At 45.8% G+C, this 22726-nt stretch overlaps 1 protein-coding gene across 7 annotated transcripts in view; it reads left to right on the top strand.

Moving 5' to 3' along the window:
• Positions 1–22726, top strand: part of cntfr (ciliary neurotrophic factor receptor) — a 153964-nt gene that overhangs the window by 65825 nt on the left and 65413 nt on the right. For 3 of the 7 annotated variants that reach the window (XM_029168111.3, XM_029168110.3, XM_029168112.3), the window contains one exon: positions 540–621. The exons of 2 other annotated variants lie outside the window; for them this stretch is intronic. In XM_029168111.3, coding sequence (XP_029023944.1) covers positions 540–621 — 82 coding nt within the window. Of the gene's footprint in view, positions 1–227; positions 454–539; positions 622–22726 lie in introns of those variants that run through there. 2 more of the 7 variants (XM_029168113.3, XM_029168108.3) reach the window with 2 other exon arrangements.

The following is a 22726-nucleotide window of genomic DNA, read 5'->3' as shown; positions in this document are numbered from 1 at the left end:
GTTCACAAACATGAGCTACTAGAAAAATACATAAACCTCTTGCTTCCTTGTGGGGAAAGAATTTAATTAACATACAGTATTATGTAAGTGAAAAAGTACCGTAGAAGGTATTGGTGATATTTCCTGTAGTGTGCATTTGTTTATGGCGTGCTATACCTTTAAGAACTGCTGGCTACGGCCCATCCCAGAGAGGATGGACCCATTAGGCTGATGAACAGAGAGAGAGAGATACACATAAAGGCAGGGAAAGGTTATACAGTGAAAAAGCTAAGGACAACAGTGAGAGAAGTAAGGGAAGACTATTTGACGCTGAAAACAAAGAAGCTGCGGAGCAGAGGAAGAGAAGAGGCCACTCCAGGGAGCAGCGGGGAAAGAGATAAAGAGACAGATATACAGAGAGGAGACAAGAAGCAGCCGTCTCCATCCCTCGCATGCTGTTGTAGGCGTCTATGGGTCCGTCAGTCAATCAGGGCGACAGGCAGACTGGCTGTCTCTCACTCACTCTGATGCCTGTGCTGTGTGTGTGTGTGTGTCTGCAGATGGCAAACCTTGTGACATCGCTGTGCTGTGTGGTTCTGGCCGCCGTGGTGGTAGCCTACGCTCAGAGGCGCAGTCAGCTGGGTGAGTATGCGCTTCCTTTACTTCCTGACCTCCCGCTGCAGGTGTCCCCGCTCCCTCCTTGGCTCTCGCGCTCTCGTCGGGTGTCAGCTTTGTTTCCTGCTGTTTCCTCATGTTCTTCACTACTTGTTTCACGTGCATAAAGTGGAGTATAATACATCTCTAGGGTTGATGTTTGCTGTGTTCCTGGTGCTTGCTGTAAATTACCCGTGTGTCATTTGTGCTTGAGCTCCAATAGCTGCTTCACGACGTGAGGTCAAAGGAGCAGCAGTTAAAGAAGTACTTCAGGAATCCGCTCTTCCTCTGCTACAAACACAGGGACAATATATGACCCAATCAGTCATCTCTGACTGTGTGGGGCTAAGGTTTTAGCGCATTGCCAAGGCTACCTCCATAACAAATAAGGCATCAACAAAGAAGCCAGTCAGGTCAACGGATGGTCGCGGACATGTTTCAAATGGTTTTGTGTGCTGAGGTTTTTGAAGGGAGAAAAGAGAAGCTGAAAAGATGAACATGTAAGAGTTCACACAGGAAGCACGGCCTTAAACTAGACAGCGTGTGTACAGTAAATGAAGTCTGTGTGTATCACAGGGGAGTCAATTTGTCACTCAGGCTGTTGAAGTCAGCTGACCCCAAGACAGAGTTTAAGGAAGCCAGCGAGTGACGCACATCACTGTCACGAGGGCCTCGCACACATGAACGGCCTCAAACACACACACACACACACACACACGGGCAGGAACAGAGTGGGAAAGGCTGAGGAAACTGGAATGTTGTCTTTGGGATTAGACACAGGCAGCGGAGAAGGTACGTGATGGAAGGATGTGGAAAAATGACAGCAGAACAGATAAGGATGGAAGGAGTCGAGAATCAGCAAAGGGCAAAAAGAAAAAGTAAAAGAAAGAGTCATCCTTGTTTTTTTTAGGAACGTCAGAGAAAACATACGTTGAAAAGCTGAAGGTGTTAAAGAAACACATCACTTGTTTGCTTCTTATTTCATTTCAATACAACTTCAAGCACTGAGAAATAACCTCGGGCTCCAAGTTAAACTTTTTGACACCAAACTGACTTAGCTGCATGTAAATTATAGCTGCATGGCCCCGATCATCTCATCTATTTTTAAGAGTCTTTCACAAAAGCAGAAATAGAGCAGGATAGAGACGACAGCGGAGTAAAAACCAAAAACAGAAATAGGTGGAGAGGCAGCACTTGAAGGAGGAACAGAAGGGAGAGAAGAGCAATGAGTAACATGAATAGCAGCATGACAGAGCTGTCAGCTCGCTCTTTGGGAAGAGCTCAGTGTGTGTGCGAGCGCTGTAGTGTAGCTGTCACTGTCTATCACTCGCCTTTGTTTTGTGTGCTACATAGAACCAGCTGCCACATGTGTGCGACGTGAACGCACACTTCTACAGAGCACACGCTCCGAAATAGCGCGGAGGAAGGGAAACTATGCCGCTATATATAAAAACTGGCATCGTAACACAGATGTTGCACCAGAATTTCCAGACGTATGTTTGCTTCCAAAATTGAGTGCACAAACACAGACCCGCAGACGCACACACGCCCCTACACCAACACACAGACACACATTTACACATCTGTCTGTCTCACAAAGTGCCTTGTTTCTTTGACAAATTGCTCGCCAGTTTGATTGACAGAAATCCCAGGGGTCCGCCCCACTTGGCAGAGGGCACGTAACACACACACACACGCACACACACACACACACACACACACACACACACACACACACACACACACACACCCAAGGATGTGAAGAGAATGAACTTTCCTTGTTCGGTCCGACTCCGTTTAGACTAAATGCACAGGAATAACGATGACGCGGGTTGGAGACTATTAACTAAATAACTAATCCTTTGGATCCTAAAAAGGCAAAATATTTAAAAGGTCATTCGTGATCTAAAGCTGCACCGTTATTGCCTCATTTACTGTAAGCGGGAAGACATTGCATAAAAAACTTTACTGATACTGAGGAAAGTTCACAAAATGTCTCATCTCTATTCAGCTTCTTTAATGCACTTTGGAAAAAAAAATGTGTGGAAACGAAGCATCACTTGAAACAACAAAGACTGAAGAAAATAATTGAAAGCTATAAACCCACAGAGCGCGCGAGAGAGAGAAAGGGTTGGACTCAGAGGTCATGTCAATTATGCCGCCTTGAATATGAATTTGATTTGTGATTGCGAGTGAAAAATAGTTGAGGAGCTGCGTGTAAAGCACAGATACAGGCAAAGGAGGTGAGAGAGGGGGAGATGAGTGAGGATGGGAGTGGGAGACAGCTGATAACAGGCCACCTTCGCCTTCACTTCCACGAACATGACGCGTCAAACATGGGAACAGCTTCAACCCCCGCAAACACGTTCCACCGTTCCTCAGCAGATGCAGACTTCCAACTAGAACCCGGTTGCGTTTCCGCTTCACCCTGATCTCTGAACCTCCGAGGTTGAGCAGGAGAGAAGCAGCCTTCAAGGATCAATAGGATCATTTTTATTCATTTGTATCAGATACACAGAGCAGACTGCGCTTCTAACAGAACACAAGTTCACGGCGAGCACTTGTTTTTATGCAGGCTCATAGTCTGATGGTGGTGGGGTCAACTACACCACTGTTTCCAGTAACGGGGACGGTGACGTCGCTGTGTTTGAATTCAGATGTCTCCTCTGCTGACTTATTACATTTATGTCTCAGACATGATTACGTGGTTCTACATAGGAGCCCTGTTGGACCCCTGTGGTTCTGGTTGCATGTGTCTGGTATCAGAGTGGCTCCACATGGCTTGTTGTTTAGGACTTAGCGTCTATAGAATGTTGATCCTCCAGCGTATGTGAGTCGGTCAACGGAGCCGCTCCGCTGCCGTCAGGTGTGCTTTGGATAAACCTCTGAGACGCATGCTGTCACATCCAGAAGCCGAGCCTGACACCTGTTCCCTAACGCACTGTGCTGCGCTTTGATGCCTTAAGCGCTGACTAACCAGTGGATGATGTGGCTGATGGAAACACTGAATCGGTGCCTATTCAGACGCAGATCCGGTTAAAAATGGATCTCCAGCTGAAACAAAAGCCATCACTCACGGCCGCGCTGCCTGTCTCTGTTTCTTCCAGATTATTCTGTCCCGTTGCATAAAAAAGTGAATCCCATCATGCATGGAGAAGCTGGAGATTGATCAGGTACATGGCTGAAATGAGCGCACTTCTCCTCGCTATTCGTCTTAATCTGGAAGCTTCTCCTCTCTCGCTCTTTTGTGCTTAATCCTGACACATCCCAGAATTTCCAACAAGAAGATGAATTAGCAAAGTTCAGGGAAGTTCAGGAAATGGAAAGTGGAGGAAAAGAAAAGAAATGGAGGATGACGAACTGACGAACTACTGACGAAGCAGCTACATCTGCTCTCCCACCTCAACCTCCTTCCTGTTTGTGTGTGTGCGCGCGCGCGCGCGTGTGACTGCGTGTGAATGCGATGACATCATTGTGTTTACTGAGAGCTTGTTATTTATTGGAGTCCATATCCTGATTGAGAGACGAACGTTTCCGCTCATTTCCTCCCTCCCTCCAGTGTCTTTATGCCTCTTTCCTTCCCCTCCCTTCTCTTCCCACTCAATACTTCACCCTCTTCCGCGCCTTCATCACGCACATCATCCACATGTCACCCTCTCATTTTTTCACATCTTTACATCCTTCTCATCTCTCTCTAATTCCTTTATATCACTTCCTCGCTCTGGAGCTGCTTTCCTTCCCATCTCCTCCTCCTCCCCCATCTGTGAGTCCATCACTTGAGTGGTCAACAGCAGATTTATCGACCATGACATCATTTGCCGCTGACGCTACACCAGTGTCTCATCTCTGGCTTTATCTCACAGAGACTTTATCTAATTACGATACGCAAAGGTGCCGGCTGAGGGGTCGGAGACCTCGGGAGAGCTCATGAAAGGCAGCAGCAAGCTACAAGATTAGCCCTTAGACTAATTCCAACGTAGCCCAGTTGTCAGAGCTGTATTTATATGTGGAGCATGTGCTTCCGTCCACTGCAGCGTTCTCCATCCACACCCTCATGAATAGGTCATTCAAAATCCATCCATCTATTATCTTAACTGTTTCCCCTGTTGCCTGAGCTTATCTGCTGTCAGCGGACAACTCTCCTCTCGATCCCACTTCTCTCAGATTGAATAACTCTAACTGTACTGTTCACCCAAATGGAACAAGTGATAGTAAAGAAATACAGTAGCTGAAATGGTGTGGTCCAGTATGTACTGGAGACGGATGCACAAACTGGTGAAGGACTGGTGAAAGTGTGTATTACTGACACAGATCCCACAGGAACCAAGCTGCTCTCACATGAAAACCTGGGAAATGCTAGTTGCTGTTTGTGTCTCCTTTACAGCTGCGAAGCACTAATTTAGACAAGTGAACAGGATTAATTATTCACGGGATAATTCGCGTTGTGATGCGTCACCACGGACGACGCTTCACGTCTGTGTGTGGAGCGTCTGCTGCACGCGGCGGCTCAGAAAGCCGCTCACACTTTATCCTGAGCAGCACTTGGTGAAATCAGCGTTCCTTGTGTGAAACAGTGCTGGGAGAATTCAAGAAACTAATTGAAGATGGAGCTCAACCAGTTGATTGACTGGCTTTGTTGGTGGGTGGACTGGATGATTGGCAGCAGTGTAAAGTTATACTGAAGCCATTCAATCATGGCTTTCAGATGGATACAATAGAGAGAACAGGCTGGTAATCTTCCCAGTGGTGAAGTCTGCTTCAACGTGCGCGGCCGAATCCAGCGGGTGAGACGGAGCGTCGGTGCTCAGCAGGTGAGCCTTAAAGGAGACGCGCCCTCCGCAGCCTGTTTCTGTGCTGTAGGTGAGAAGGAAAGCGGCTTTGTGCTTCTGGGCTCGTTGCTAATCGTGTTGTAAATCAGTTGTTTTGCATCCTGGCTCGTGTTGGATTTCACCACGTCGCCCCGGTTGGTGGACGGCACTAAGAGGCTTGTTATCTTCACCCGCGAAGCCCCAGACGCTCCAGAGATGATTTACGCGCAGCAACACGTGCTGTAAACTACGACGGTTCATCAGACACTCACCGCCCTGTTTCTGAATGGATGCTGTGGAGTGGCTATTATCTTAATCACCATCCAGCTTTAGTGCTTCTGAAATTAAAAAGTAATTCTGAGCTGCAGTGATTGTGAATGATCTTCCAACTTCAAACTGAGGCCGAAGTGGAACTATGTACTTGAACACATCTTCACAAGCACTAGTCGCATTCCACTCACTTCACTAATCAGCTTGTAGTTTCCTTCTGATCGTCCAGACATTATGTGAGATTTGAGACAACCGAACAAAAAGCCGTCTGTAGGACGCATTAATGCCGACTTCCAAATGACGTGTGTGTGTTTGTGCGCTATAGATGTAGGGTTCCGGACTGTCTGATAACATCTGTCTGGTAATGGTCCATTTCTGTTCAAGCACACAGTGCTTTAAGCTGCTACGACAGAGAATCTGGGAATCTCTTTGTTCGAGCTTCGTGTCCACGTCTTTAAATCCGTGCATGTTTGTGTATATGCATGTTTTTATGTTGCGTTTAACTGGTGAATCATTCAAAAAGGGAGCTGCAGTCATTGTTCAAGTCACTCTTTTCAGCGTATCTGTGCAGCGTCTGGTGGTTTGGGTGATTTTTCACTTTACAACAGAAAACTGAAAGCCGTCTATGACGATATTAACCTCCTGAGTCTTTCAGACACATTGACCTCAGCGATGTTTGCGCAAGACAAAGACAAAGCAATAGTTGTGCAAGAGCGTCTCCCCGACGTCCTCTCACAGTTTACACAGCCAGTGGCTTTGAAGTGGCCCTCCAACTGGACCGGAACCGAGAGTTGGACACGATTGAGCAACGAGGCTTGTGTTCGGATGTGTTTTCATCCCTCCTCCGTCCTCCATCCACCGTGTTTCATTAGCCTCATAAACAGACCAGCACAACCTCCTTGACTTTTGACTTCTTCCCAGTGAAATTGCACGACGAAGAGTTTCGTTTTGTCTCCTTCACACTCAGGAGATCAAAGGAGAAGCGTGAAGCGAGCGGCGCAGGTGAAACCATTGAGCAGCACCTCCGTGAACCAGCGTTCACCTCAGCCGCTCACTGCAGCTGGTGCGGTTCATTCAAACAACCCAATAATATGACTCCGCCGCTGCCTGCGTTGCCTAATGTGAGCCATTAATGGAAGGGGACTCTAATGAGAATTACAGCAGGTCACAGTTAGTGAGAGTTTAATGACAAATAAACAGCGAGCGCCTCGCTGTGAAGGCTTCGGGTCAGACATTATTCACCGTGTTGGAGCTGGAACGATACGCTTTGTTACTGAGGGTTTGATTCTGAGTGGCAAAGATATAAAACACCACGGCGCTTTTATTGTGTGCTTGGAGTGAAATGCAGGAAACGTTTCTCCTCTTTTTAAGTGGCAGCTGAAGCTAGTGCCTTATAATCCCGTCAGGAATTCTTTTTTCAGCCATCGCTTCACTGACCTGACTCCATGTTGTATGTGTGAGGGAGTTTAACACATGTGACTCCTGACCCAAGAGTCTGTCTTTTGCTTTTGGAAGTTCTAATTGGACTTTGTGGGAGTGATGTGGTGAATATGAACGAGTGCACGGCCTCATACAGTTCCCTGTGCACCTACTCTGATGAATTGATGTTTTTTTCAGGAAGGCTATAGAAAGTTTAATGGATTTCAAATGAATTGACCTTGTCATTCCAATACTGCTAAAAGTGTTTGTATGTGCAAACACTTCATTTTGCTGTTTTAATGCCCTGATTAACGTTTCCTTACCCTGTGGTGCATCTGTGTGTAGTGGAAAGTAAACGCAGCCAACTAATACTAGAAGGAAAATATTTAGAGAGATTACAAAGTACACGTTTCAAGATATTAATCCTACTCTGCAGGATTCAGGGGTTCAACCTGCCTTTGATTGGCTCTCAGGCGTCCCGACACATTTCCAATTACTCCAGCGTACAAAGGGAAACATCAGCACTTTTGCTGCCCCTGGTGTCTGCACGCCGCGTGAAAGCACTGCTGGATTTATAGCATGGTGGAGTTTTGGATTGTTTATGCATTCTTAATTTATTGCGTTGGTCTTTTGCTGTGCAGTTAATCTTAAAGTACATAAGATGGTGATGAAATGTGTACGTCTGTGTAATAACCGCTCCTGCGACGAGAGGAGACCTTTCTGTGAATTCGGTAAATGAAGTTAGAGCCGTGTTTGTCAGGCTGAGATGTTTGTGTTCTTATTGCAGCCAACTGTTACCTGTGGAACCTGTGCAGCTCGACAAAATGTTTAAAAGCTGCACTCTTAGAGATGCCGTGAGAGAATGTCAGTCGATGTGGGAATCAAAAGAGCTGCCTTCACACTGAAAGAAATCAGAGCAACAAATCAATTTATTTTAGTCATTAAAAAAGGCTTTTCATTTGTAGATGGACAGAATCTCTCCTTATTGAATCGAGCGGCCATTTGTAAGATGGATTTTCTGTTTCCAGAGTCATTTTGTTGATTCCAAACCATTAAATCTCAAGTTGTGTTTTCTTGTGCCATTAAAATCACTGAGACTCCACTGGTTCGCTCAGTTCCTCCTGATAAACTGTTCAATAAGTTAATGTTGCCAGGAATCCAATGTAATTCCAGCCAGTATGAGCCGAGTTTTGGCTAATGTTCCTTTGCAATAAAACTTAGTTCCAAGACATTTGAACTGAATCACCAGATGCTTAAAAGGGGTCTCAGACCCTTCAGTGGTGCAACACATCTAAATATACATTTAATTTGATCTATTGTTAACAGAGATGCCTTCTGTGTGATGCATTGTGGGGAGAGAGTAGCAGAGTGGCAGGGGAAAAGATTACCATTTATCACACTGAACTTCACTTTAATTTAATTCAGCTCAGCTTTATTGTCATTCCTCCCAACTTAAGTCATTCTGGTTAATTCAAATGCATGGAGAAACAAGAAAGAAACACAGGTTCAAGTGCAGCGAAGCAAGAGAGAGTGGAAAGAAAAAATAAAAGCGACGGCCGAGAACAGAAGACAAAACAGCGAGACCCAATCTCGGCTGAAAGTAGCGGGACGTGACCAGGAGGTAGAGATGGCAAATGTTTAATGTGGACTAAAATATAAACTAATGTGACCACTTATTTAAAAGATTTTATTAAGAAACACATTATGCTAAAATCCTTTAATAAAATAGCTCCAACACCACAACAGCTGTGCCCTGTGTCCTGTCCATTCAGGCAGGCAATCGATTAAATAAGAAGTCAAAATAGAAACGAGATGTTGTGACGAGACCTGATTGGAGCAGATTTAACATTTGCTGCTTTTCTGTTTGCTTTGTGTGTGTGGAGTTGCTGTCACACCTGTGTCTCTGCCACTGTAATTATTCAGGAACCTCGCTGAAAAGACAAGTCTCGGAGTCGTAATCCAGCACCTGTGTAGCAGAGAAAGAACTGCAGCCATTCTGCCAGCGCTGTTTGTCCTTGCAGGCGCGAGCAGCGGCGTGTGCGTGTCCATCCTCCACACTGTGTATGGATGCGGGCGTATTTGTGTATTTATTGTCCGTGACTTTGTGCAAGGACAGCCCTGCTTCTTTTGGTGTGATTTCCCGTGGAAGAATGGAAACACACACAAACCCTTTGCTCCCAAACGCTCCGCTCGGTGTTGCCAAGGGACAATAGCCTCTCCGCCGTCCTTTCAAATTCAAATTCCCAAAACCTTGTTGTCCATCATGCTGATAAAATACTGTCTAAAGCGCAGAGATACTCAGAGTCTACAGAGGCTTAAAGAATTGTGCCTTGGACAAGAAACTCCTCCTTCACACGGGAGAAATCATTCAGAGCGTCCAGAAAACCAAGCTCACACAGAAAACGCTCCGTTCCTCCATCCGCCGCCTTTGTGGTGCCGACGTCTTCATTTAAATAAAGCGTAGAAACAAATTGAATTTCTTGCAAATCTATTAACCTGAAAGGCTAAAAATGGAACTGAAGGTCAGTCAGTGACTATACCAGAGTCTGTTTACAGTGCATGTGCTCAGTAAACTGTACCACTGTGGGCAAAGTCCTGTCCTGTCAGAAAATTGTCATCTGTTTTGATTGAATACACTTGATCCAGGATGCAAAACCCTCCTATGATGCTGTGGCCTGCAGGATTGGCTTTAATAATTAATATACAGCCGTCTGACTCTGTACAGCAACCACGTGCCCTTGAGCAGCACACAGCCCGGCCTTCTCTGTCATTGTCAGGCATGCGAGCGGCACTGCCTCGGGGCGCCTGATGCAGGCAGGTACATGGCAGGTACGGCCTCATGCAGCGCCGCGTCCCGTCAGCGAGCTGAAGCAGTGATTCATTAGCACGCAGCTACAGCAAGAGCAGCAATGCAGCCACCGCACTCAGTCTGCTCAGATGGTCCCTCAGATCCCACCTCCATTCACACCAGCAGCATCCAGCCTCAACAGCGAGTAGTGAGGACTACATGAAGTCTGTGCTGTCCAATCATAACAGCATATTTATCTACTGGAGGAGGGGTCCGCCTGTAGCTGAACTCTTCTAACACACACTCAGACGTTCCTTCTGAGAGGAAACAACCTACAGTATGTGTCAACACGTGCTCCACACACCACGAATGGAGGCACAAGTGCTTTTCTAATCTTCTCTCTCAGTGTGTGTTCATGTGTGTGTGTGTGAGTCAGGCCAGCGTCTGTATCTGCAGCTCCTGCTATTGTTTGGTCCTGTTTCTCTGCCTGAAAGGTTAACTCTAATCCCAAACTAATAACACCATGGAGTCACAGCAGAATTGATTTTACCCCGTTTACACGCGTTGGGTGGAACATGTCTGGAATAAAGTCAGTACCAAATACTTACAGTATATGTTTGTGTGAAGCCATGGTCGGATTAGATTTCATGCTCATCATTCACCAGACCATAAAGGAGGTGTTGACTGTGTTTATGTGGTGGTAGTAGAGAAAAAAAACAAGTTTTTTTGCTCATTCAGATGTTCCTATAGTCCAATGTTTGATGAATCCTGAACCACAGATTACCTGATGTGTTTCCTGTTGGTTAAACAACCATCAGTCCTCTGAGCTGCTGAATCATCTAAACTCTTGGTCAGAACACAGGTGATGCAGTCTAATATTAAAGTGGCTCCACTTTAACTTTCTCCTATTGATTTCTCTTTTTGAATCCTGCCCTGTGATATTTGTCTAGTCTGGTCATTGCCTGACCACCTGCTGCTTTTCCTCACCTGCCTGTGATGATGATGATGATGATGATGATGATGATGATGATGATGATGATGATGATGTGTGTGTGTGTGTGTGTGTGTGTGTGTGTGTGTGTGTGTGTGTGTGTGTGTGTGTGTGTGTGTGTGTGTGTGTGTGTGTGTGTGTGTGTGTGTGTGTGTGTAGGCGCTACACTTAATTTGATAGTGCTACAATGTGTTGTTTTACTAGCGGGTGAAACACAGCAACAAGTAATAAAAACGCCTAAAGGTCTGACGTTAAAGTGAATAATTCCCTCATTAAGCAGCACATGTTGTACTGGGGATCCTTCACCTACTGGGTTCAGTATTCGGACCGTCAACTTCCTTCCTATTAGGCAGCTGTTCAGGCAGATCAGGTATTTAGCACACAGTGTAACAGTGTACATTCAGCTGTGAAGCTCCTCTCCCACGCATTGACTTCCAGTGCAGCTCCTTCCACCTCTGCCACTGACTTCATCCTTTTCATTGCCTCTCATACATTTTATTTTTGTGCATGAGAAGGTCACAGGGTCCTTCAGGAGAAATGTCCCTGGTTTAATCCTTGACTTCTACACGCGCTCACATCCATCCAAAATACAATAATAGAAGAGACACAATATGCATCTGATGGTGGATGAGGACTTCTCACAGATACCTTGACATTTAGAAGGCACGGCTGTAATATGTAACTTCTTGACTCGGAGCGAAATTGTCTTTGTGGGATTCATTTCACTCATCACTTTCTCAGAGATGAGCGAGCCGCCAACCATTTAACTGGCAATGGGTCTAATAGAAACAGAACACACAGGTAGGAGCTCCAGTCGCCTCAGAGCAGCTTTCAAAATGAAGCAATTAGTAATAGCAACTGGTACATGTATTAGCAGCATTACCAGCATCCCACCCCGTGCACCTGTGTCCTATGCGTTTTGTTTTTAGGCTTCATTTCATTGCTCAATATCTTTGACATTGCTTAAATCCCATTATTCACAGTTAGACCTTAAACAAGAATAATCAGTAGACGAGTAGAACATGTGTTCATCTGGGTTCCTGGCAGTTTAGATGTTGCATAATGTTTTCCGTTATAACACTCAATGCACAGTAAGAGGCAATAGGTGAGTGGTGTTGTATAATTCTCTGAAGATGTGTGGATTGATTAGTTTGTAGTCTTTAATTAATGAGCCAAAATAAAAAGCTAAACTACACAGTGAGACTTAGAAAAGGAGCTATGAGCTTAAACCATCACAGCCACTGACAAAAACAAGATAATAAATAGCTTCTTTAGGGGAAGTGCAGCTGCAGGCGCACGGAGGGAGCAACATGACCAAAACCGCACAGGAAATATAAAGACTTGAGAAAAAGTCTCAGGTTCGAGTGAGAGAGAGTTACGAGGAACCAAATCTCTGCTTGAAAAGCTGCGAGGATGTTAGAAGAATGCGGCGCTGCTGCTCCGACTTCCAGCCGTTGGGAATGTTGGTAGCATGTTAAACATGGATTTCACAGTCCGCAGTTTAGACACAAAGTTGCATGAGCCGTGCCTAATGTGTTCTATGAGCCGTGCCTGTCAGTAGAAACATGCTAGAGGCCGTGGTAGTAAAGGCCCACAGTCACCGTCTGTCTCCTTAATGATATACAGCTCAGCGCAGTGTAAGACAGGCTCCAGCTACAGCACACGGCTCCTCCTGATGAGGACGGGGTGAACTCCTCACGTTTCACAACGCTCACAGGTACAATAGTAATAGAGTGTGTGTGTGGGGGGGGGGAGAGAGAAAGAGAGAGAGAGAGGAGGAAGGTCTGTTTTGAATGAGAGAAGAGTTTGAAGCAAACCGAGAGGCCAAGCTACTGGAATGTCAACAAGCCGGGGAAAAGCTCCGTCCAACCATGTGGGCAATGCCACGCACGCACGCACGCACGCACGCACGCACGCACGCACGCACGCACGCACGCACGCACGCACGCATCCATACGCACGCACGCATCCATACGCACGTACGCACTCAAACGCACACACACACACACACACACACACACCCATACGCACGCATACACACACACACACATGCACCCACGCATACACACCCATACGCACGCACTCAAACGCACACGCACGCACGCATACACACACACAAACGCACGCATGCACGCACGCACGCATACACACACACACACACAAACGCACGCACCCACACCCGCACACACACGCACACACACTCACGCACACACGCACTAATGCACGTTTGATTTCGGTGGAGTGGAGCAAACACATGCACTTTTACTGTACAGACTGTGATCAGTGCGTCACAGCAGCACACATCTGAGGCTCACACGCACACACGCACACACACACAGGGAGGCTCACACGCAGACCGCCCCCTGTGCTGATACTGTTTGAGGCTGCGATGAGCCGTGTAAAATGAAGAGCAAACATACCTGGATGTCATTACAGCCAGACTTCAGACGGCTTAAAGCTGGAACACGGGGCTGTAATTAACCTCTGTGTGTACATGCACACATACAGTGGCCTCTGCACATCAGTGCATGCTTGCTTTTCTGACACTGTTATCAGTAGCGGTTTTATGCTTTGAGCGCTCTTTCATGCTTCCTTCCTTCCTTCCTTCCTTCCTTCCTTCCTTCCTTCCTTCCTTCCTTCCTTCCTTCCTTCCTTCCTTCCTTCCTTCCTTCCTTCCTTCCTTCCTTCCTTCCTTCCCTGTGTTTTGACATTCCTTCTAAGCAGCAACAAGGCCTCTTAATTTCTCCCACTTGCTTGTCCTGTTGTTGCACCTCTGCATTTCTGTGGTTTCACCGTCTGCCGCTAAAAGGCCGAGGCGTCTGCGGCTCTCGCTGGCGTCTGCGCCTCATGCTGGCGTCTGATTGGCCTGTGTGCCCGTCGCCCAGAGAGACGATGAACGGAGGTCTTTTGAGATGTGGGACCCCTTAACGTGCTGCTGCGCCCTCGTTGTGGGCGACTAATGAAGGAGGTGATGCCGCTGGTCACTTCCTGCTCTTTCAGCCTCACCTTTAACAGACCAGACATAAATAGACGGATGTGTGCTGCTTATGGCCCGTGTCGTATTAAAGCACTCACCTAAGAGAGAAAGAAAGAAAGCAACGACTTTTGGGTCATTAAGGTAGAAGTCTATTGATTCTGGCTGCGTCTGCTCTGGCTGGTTCTTTCCGCTTGTTATTGACCGTCCGTTCTTTACTGTTTCGCCACAGCTGCTGCTTCTGAACTCCACAGCTCATATTTAGTGCATCATATTTTAATTAATTCCATATATGCATATCTTGATAACGACAGAAATTCTGCATTATGCAATGCTACATAAGTCCCGGATCACAACATTCTGGTTGCAACAGAATAATTTGCATGGATTGAGGGGAAAGGAGGCGAATGGCCACTTCCTGAAAGCCGTTCCTGTGAATGCCGTCGTTCTGAACAGTAGGAATGATTATTCAGACCAAACGATAATCGTGACTAATTTATAAATACAAGGAATTCTTCCATACACAATATATATAATATATATAATACATATTAGGGGACACACTCGTTGTTTGCTTTGGTGTTTTTTCGTCTCTTTCAAGGTTAGAGTTCTAAGAACTGGACGTGTTCAGGTTCTGAGTCTTTCTCTGGAGGCAGCGCAGGCCTGAACGCAGGCTTCGCCTGGATGGAGACCTGCACACAGAGCCAGGGCAAAACAAACACTGCCGTTATTCAGGTCTCCCTCGGTTGCGAATCAGTCGCACATCCAGCAGCACGTTGCTGAAGACTCGCACCAACACAAACGCACAGTCGTGTCGCAACCATTTCTAATCTTTCGTCTGTGTTTTGTATTTTTACTGATCCAATTAGGCAATAAAATGTTCTTTTTGTATAGTTTAGACATGGCTTTGATCTAATCAGCACTATTTGTTATTATCATTATTTCTAATCAGCATTATAACCTGCTGCATCAATTAACCTGCATTCCTTTGAAATGATTCACAGCGGAGGGAGGACCATCCACTTTGTGTCACGTCCCTTTGAAGTCAGATTAGAGCTGAGGAGAGAGAGGCGGCTGCTCGTGGAAGTGATTGGCTGATAATGATCTTCATGAAGTTCAGCGTCATACGATACAAGTCTAATGACTAATGCTAAGCGTGCAGGTGTCGGTGAACGTGAGCATCGAAGCCGAGCAGCGTCTCAGCAGATCCGCTCCAGTCCAAACGTGTGTGTGTGTGTGTGTGTGTGTGCGTGTGCGTGTGCGTGTGTGTGTGTGTGTGTGTGTGTGTGTGTGTGTGTGTGCGTGTGCGTGTGCGTGTGCGTCTGCGTCTGTGTCTGTGTGTGTGTGTGTGTCTGTGTATGTGCCCGGCTCCTCCAGACGCACTTGTTGAACACCGCCTGTTTCTTTAGCGCATCGCAGCTGATGCTCAGGAGAGCGAGCCGTAATCTGTACATTCTCAGCCGCGTGTGTCACAGATGGGACGACGCGTTCTGCTGCCGCTGAAGCTGAAACACTTCAGCCGCATCGCGCCTGGTTGTTTACCTCCGGACGCTGGACGTGGACGCGGCCGGCGTGTGTGTTTGCCCTCTGTGCTCTGCCTGCAGGACACGGGTGGAACGTTTCCCCAGTCACACGAGGCCGACGCGGCTGCAGAGCGGCGCGTGTGCAGCCGCTGCCTGACTTCCTCCCGGCGCTGGAAGCAGCAAACACTCGACTCTGGGAGCACACGAGCGTGGAGAACTCGTTCTAGAATTTCACTGAATCTTGGTGGCAACAGGGAAATAGCCCAGAGTCTGACCTGGAGTAGCAGAGCTTCCATGGCTGACTCACATATGGTGGAAGCTGCTGGTCTGGATCCAGACGCTGCATTAAGCCCTGGACGAACCAGGAGAGTTGTTGTTGTTGTGGGCGGGTGATTGACAGGTCAGTAACAGCTACTGTGCAGCGGAAGCATTTCACACAGTACATCCTGTGCCGCTCTATTGCTTTTTCACTTGTACCTTGTATGGTTTTAATTGTAGATGTTGTGCAGAAGTGTCCGTGCGGCGGCGCAGGAAGCGCCTGGTTTTTGCGTCACATAGATTTTAAAGAAAGAAAAGAATCAGCTTTTTTCATAATTGCTGCTATAATACGGTTTTATGAGCAGGACACATTTATTTCCTGTCTAGAGGGTCTTTCAATATTCACTGCCACTTCAGTTCTTCTGTCAAGGTCATGGTATATTTGCACAGTGTGCCTGTGATGACGGCCGTAATTCCTGCTGATATTATCTTGGAACCCAGGAATATTGTCATATATTACAGTCCATTAATTAAAGGGGTCATTTCTCATCTCTCCCTCTCAGACCTTCCCTCCCCCGTCTCCCCCTCCTCCAACCGATCTCTTCATACTTTGTCTCATCTCCTTAACTTCCTCTCGTCCGGCCTCTACTCTTTTCTGTTCTTTTGCTCCGCGGTGTTTTTTCTCTATTCGTCTCGTTTCCTTTCTGTCTGTCTGTTTCTTCATTTGGTTTAATAAGTAGACAGCCTGGTTATTAGCGCTGACCTTCAGTTGGGCTCCATGGGAAGTCTTTGGGTGACGTTAGTGTTATTAACCAATACGATTAGGACTGTGAGGGAGGTTTCTTCAGGCTTATGTGTGATTAGCGTTATTACAGACTTTTGCCAAAGGGGAGTCAAGCAACATATTTATTAGATACAAGCTTTATTACAACAACAGATAATAACAACATCATCCTTTTTTAAGTTACAGCGGAGAGACTAATGCACGTAATTTCATTTTGTGTTGTGTTTTTTTTCTTTTAAAACTGTGATTTACATATTTATTTTCTTTTGGAAACACACCAGAACCATTACTGGTTGGAATATTTAATCATCTCTCATTATTCAGGCTGACTTGGCTCCTGTGTTTCTCCCCAAAACCGAACAATTACAGACTCCTGTCAGCCGAGACAGTCAGTCTGGTTAAAGGAGCCATTTACAACGACATGATGGGTCAACAAAATATAAATTAGATGTTTAGATTTGGTGTTGTGCACTTTGCTGATATGACAAAAATGAATTAATGGAGAGGAAATGCTCACCATGATGGATTCGCTATGTCAAGCAAGACTTTAGTTTTTAGTTATAACATGGAGACGGAATGAAACGAGCAGATGCCTGGATGGAAAACCAATTTTAAATCCTGCAATTTAATTTTCTTAATGGTCAGCAGGCTGACAGGAGGCCTGCACCGTTCAGTGTGTTGACCTGCTAAACCCTGAGGAACCAGTATGAACCAGTATGAGCCATTCATAACAGACTTAGGCTGCTCAAGGCAGAAAAAGCAGCCCAACACACATTGTAAGTCAGCCTGAAACCTGTTGAGACAAACAGATGAAGCAGGATGCGTCTTTCCCACCCCTCACTGTTTTTTTTCTTCCTCCGCCACAAAACCTACAGATGTTTCTGATCAAAGCCGTGTTATCCAGCTGTCCCACTCCTTTTTGCTCCTTATCCCTGTAGCTGACTCTCAGGAATCCATCTCCCATTTCTCATTTCATGATCTCTCTAATCCAGGCTTGTAAAATATTAACTGCCCTGCTCACTCTCAACAATCCTTCCTCCCTTCCTCCCTCCTGTGCTCCCCCCCTTCCCCCGTAGTTGCTCTCTACTTTGCATCTGTTTCTTTTTCACTCAGTTCTGTTTTTTTGTTTCCCACATGCTCTTATCTTATTCACTTCCACAAGACAGACATCTAAAGTGTAAAGTATCAATTAACCCCCAGTTGCCTACAAATCTTTCCATCTTCTCCTGTGGCTTTCACGAGCCAAACAGCACACACACACACACACACACACACACACACACACACACACACACACACACACACACACACACACACACACACACACACACACACACACACACACACACACACACACACACACACACACACACACACATTGTATGTTTCCAAGTGCAGTGGGACCAAGATAAGATGGCAGGAAACAGGAAGTGGATATATTTGAGAGTTGATGCCCTGACTCATCCACACACAAACACTTCCACAGCTGCAGCTGCCTCAGTGCTCAGATGAAAAGAAAGAGGAGGCAAATGTAGAGCAGGAGGGAGAGACTGGATGTTAATCTCTCTGTGGGAACGAGAGACAGGAGCGGCTGAAGTGATAACTTAATTCCAAGATGTTTGCAGAGGAAGTGTAGGTGTGAGAGCTCGTGTTGTGTCCATGCAAAGCGTGCGTGCGTGTTTTTATCCATGTGTGTTTGTGTGACCCACGTGGGTCTGCAGAACATCTGTATCAGTGTATTTATATGTGCACAACCGTGAAAGTGTCAACAGAAGTTTATTGCCGATACTTATTATGTCATACAGCAGTTAATCGGATCTCCATCCTATAAATCGCTCGGGGATTTAGCATTTTGCTGTGTCATACCTCAGAAGAATGGGCGGCACCTGCCCAACCAGCTGTGCTGACGGAGGCAGGAAAAGTCTCCCCGGCTGTAAAACACCATCAGAAAGAACACACGTGCAAACGATCCGGTGCTTTTCAGGCCACACAAAACCGAGGAGCAGAGGATTCACATTACAGGAAGTCTTTGTTGTGATGAATACATTAATCAGCCCGTACAGAAGCCCGCCGGTAGTCCGAAATAATACGCTGTCAATTAAATGACACTAATAAAAAACAGAACGCAGCAAATGCTCGGCGCTGCTGATGTCGCTCCCGTCCTCTGTTTTCAAAAGACCCGACGCCCACGCCTCTTTTAGCCGCTGTCTACAATCTGTGCACAATTAACATTTCTCTCTCTGTAGGGCAGCGACTAATGATTGCATTCATCAACAATTAACCCATACATCATTTTTCAACTACCTCATTAATGATTAGTGTAAAACTCATCTAGTTCAAGTTCACGGCACCAGATATAATAAAATATCTGTATGTATCTCTACCAGTAAACTACAACAGTGTAAATACACAAAGACAGGGCCATAGAACGGAAACACCTCAATTAAATTTACTGAATGTAATTAAAATATTTTATACAACAAAGCTTGTCAACATTGTTAACGTGTCTTCAGAGCATCTACTGCCAGTGAAACTGATGAAATGCAAAGTGCAAAATAGCTTTGGGGCTCTTCATATCTATAAACACAACCAAATTCAGAGACCGCGATTGCTGGTGTGATAACACTTGTAGCTTAAATAAGACTGTTTGAACAGCGAATAAACAGCACGGCTGCAGCGAGTGATGACTGCAGTTAGGAATAGAGTGAGCGACCACGCTGTGAAGGCAGGAGGCTGCACAAGCACTGTTCAACTTATATAATAAACATTACCTGAATGTACACAAACAACAACGCTGCACAAGGACATGACATTTGTGTGTGGAATGACTGTGCAACTGCCTTTAAAAGGTGTCTTTGTTGTTGAGGGGCAAATAAAAAGATGAGCGAAGGCCATCGGTGGAAACAAGTGGATCTGAGGCCGTGAGCAGTCGACCTTGTGTGACTCCATACAGTACATGAGCGTTCGCTTCGCTGTGTTTTATGCGCTGACTAAACCTTCACATACTCGTTCATAGGTGTTTGATCCACCTGTACAGTAGCTTTACTAGCGCTTGTGCTAAATATAGATTTGTAACAATCTCTAGCTAATTTTTTTTTCTGTGTCAGCAGAATAAAGGACTCTTCAGTTCGAATTGAAGCAAAATTCAAAGACCGAAAAAAGTATTTTCTCCACCAAATAAGATTGATAACCACTGTTCCACCAATCACTGCTTGGCCGCATGCGCCTCATCTCTCCCTATCACTGTAAGCAGCCCAGGAGCATCCAGCATGTGCAGCCACCGAGTTGAAAAATTTCAAACCTCTGAACCTAAACTGATGATTCTCCAGGGCTTTATCTCTCCGTCAGCCCCTCCAATATTTTACTGTTGGTCTTTCAAAAAGCCACAGCTCCCCTTAGGCATACAAATGCGATCCACAGATACATGTTCTAGTGAGTTACAGCCTGGTTGGAAGCCACAAAGTCCCACACGAGGTCTGAAATGTTCAGCCAGCGACTCCACAAGGAGGAGGACGCATTCCCCCAAACAGAGACGCACACGTACAAGTACAGTAGTCAACAAACCCATGGTCACTCACACAAACTCTATGAATGCACATGGACAGTGGAGGTAGCACTAGTCCATATACTGCAGCTGAAGAAGACCCAGGTTCTATTCTCTTGTTTGCTAATGCTGCAGCGTAAAGGTACAGTCCAGCTGGGTGGTACTCCATGTTTGAACAAGTAATTCTAGTGTTTAATCACCTAATCAAACTGCAGGGCTACTTGTGCTCATGAATATCCTCTCTCGACTCCTGCTAATGATAATTTGACCTTAATTGATCTTTCGGGTTGAATTACGATTAATCAAGGGGCAAAACGATGAAGACATGAATTTATTACTCCAATAATGTTCACAAACAGTGGAAGCAGTTAATCTCTTTTGTCTTTAAATGGATTCCATCATGTCTCTTCTGACCTTGACCCTCATTGTTATGTTGAACACACACAGCTATAGATTCTGACCCAACTGTATGTCTCACTTAGAGAATCACTTCAAGCACAGAAAAGTGCTTGTAATGCTCTGCTCTGTGTATTTACATCGCTCAGCTCGTTCCCACAGACTGTGAAGAACTCGGACCAACCAGACATCAATATAAACCCAAATTCTAATCCATTTTCAAATTAACATTCATGTGGGTTGTAGAATTTTTCCAAACCTTAAATGTTTGGCTTGAATTTTCAATTGCATTTTTGAGTGCATGAGCAGATGTTGGTTGAGTCACCTCTGTGCTACACACAGTGCACGCTGTGGGTTTTAGCAACACATTTATGGATGAAAGGTGAACGCAGGCAGTCACCAGAGAAACTAGACCCACTTCCTCACTGCTTCTGCCAACGTGTGCCGACTGATCCATTCCTTCAAGGGTCTGAGTAAATGTTTGTGAATGTGTTTCTGTCATTATTCCATCACTGGTGCCGTTCACTTCACTCGGCCAGAAAACTGCAACTAAACGTAACTTAAGATATGTGATCTTCTTTACCTCCAGGAGGATGTTTGTTCATTAAAGGCCGGTGCGTCGACATAAACAAGTAGAATAATAAGAGCAAAACTCAAGCTTTTTGAAGGACATTGGTGATTTTCATTCTGATTTGCTTGAGAATAGCCGTGTCCCAGCCCAGCTCACAGAGCCGTGTCTATTACCAAGAGATCAATAGCTTGCACAGAATGTCATTATGGTTATTAGGCCAGCTTGTGTGTGTGGTGATGAGGCATGAGGACATTATGCAGAGCCGTGTGCACGCGTGTATATGAGTGCGAGTGCTCTCAGGAGTGTGGCCTCTTGTGTTTCCACCACTATGCCTGGCGTATTATGCATGTGTGTGATGTGTGGGGAATACTCATGATCAGTGATCTACTGTACCACTGATGAATGCTGAAGGTTCGCTCAGGTTCAGGGGGAGTATGAGGGAGTAGTTTCAAGGTGAGTGGGGGAGAGAATGATGGAGAGGCGAGAGCGAAGGTGAGCGAAGAGATACACAGAGTACAACCCAGATAAGGGAGACAAATACAGCCAGAGGAGGCGCGTTGTTTAACTGGGTGGCATGTGGAGCTGGAATGATCTGTTGATTATTCAAATACCTTGCTTTAAAGAAAACGCTCGTGCACCTGAATGCCTCTAAGTTCCATGTTTCAGTCTGCTTTGACGAAAAGCCCTCATTTTACTCCGGTTTGTGAAAAATGTACAGTGTGGAGATGTTTTGGGGACGTCACAAAAGTTTGATTCATTCATTATTGGCTGTGTTTGTGGAGTTTGTTTGTTTGGAGGGTCTGGATGATTGGTTCTGGCTTATCAGTGTGGCCGGTGCCACATTCAAAGTGAGTAAGCAGTAGTAAAATGCAGCCGGGTCCCTTTCATGCATACTATATGATGGACAACAGCACGCAGCAAGGCTGTTGCCAAGGTAACCGTCAGTGTAGCCGACTTTTGCATTTAGAATTTATACATGTCAGCCAATAAGACACTAGTATTTGTCATGGCTATCACACAAGCCACAGGGACCTGTCACTCATATAGTGCCAGATTTGCCTCCCGTTAAGTTTGCATCGCAGCGGCCCGTGAAAGTGAAAAAGCAAAACAGAAAACTCCATCATTCCTCGCTGGGAAGAAACTGTTCATTGTGAAATGAAAAAGCATTTCTTTATAAGGCGCATGTAATATTTAAAGAGAGGTAGACCATTCCATTTAGTCATTTATGTTTAGAGACCAACTCATGTAACAGATACATCTATACATGTAACATTATTTAAATGAAGCTGATGATGTGCCCATTGATCTTTAACTGGCTGACAGTTAGAGGAGCAGGCGAGATAAGGCAGACTAACTGAATAATGGAATAAAGGCTTAGGATTTAGATAGAGGCAGATGGTGGGGAGGGTGTGAGGAGACGGGTGAGGAACGGGTGAGGTACCAGACCGAGTGTCAGCAGAGACACGGAAGTCGAAAGAGAACTTTGTTTTAAGAAAGGAGAAAGGAGGACAGAAATGAAACAGATAGATTAGGAAGCAGCAGAGGTGAGGGAGACGAATGGTTTTGGAAAAGAAGGAGAACGAGTGATGTAAGATAAGGAGTGAGAGGAATGGGAGGTGGCGGGAGCTGGGGGTCGGAATCACCACGGTGCAGGACGCTGAAGACAAACAGCAGCAGAAGAAGCCTGTTTCAGTAAATAACCATCACCGTGGAGACACACACACACACACGCGCACAAAGAACAAACATGCACGCACACACACACAC

The sequence above is a fragment of the Betta splendens genome, chromosome 12 (assembly GCF_900634795.4).
Source record: "Betta splendens chromosome 12, fBetSpl5.4, whole genome shotgun sequence".
Classification (NCBI taxonomy): domain Eukaryota; kingdom Metazoa; phylum Chordata; class Actinopteri; order Anabantiformes; family Osphronemidae; genus Betta; species Betta splendens.
This window is presented reverse-complemented; position numbering and strand designations above follow the sequence as displayed.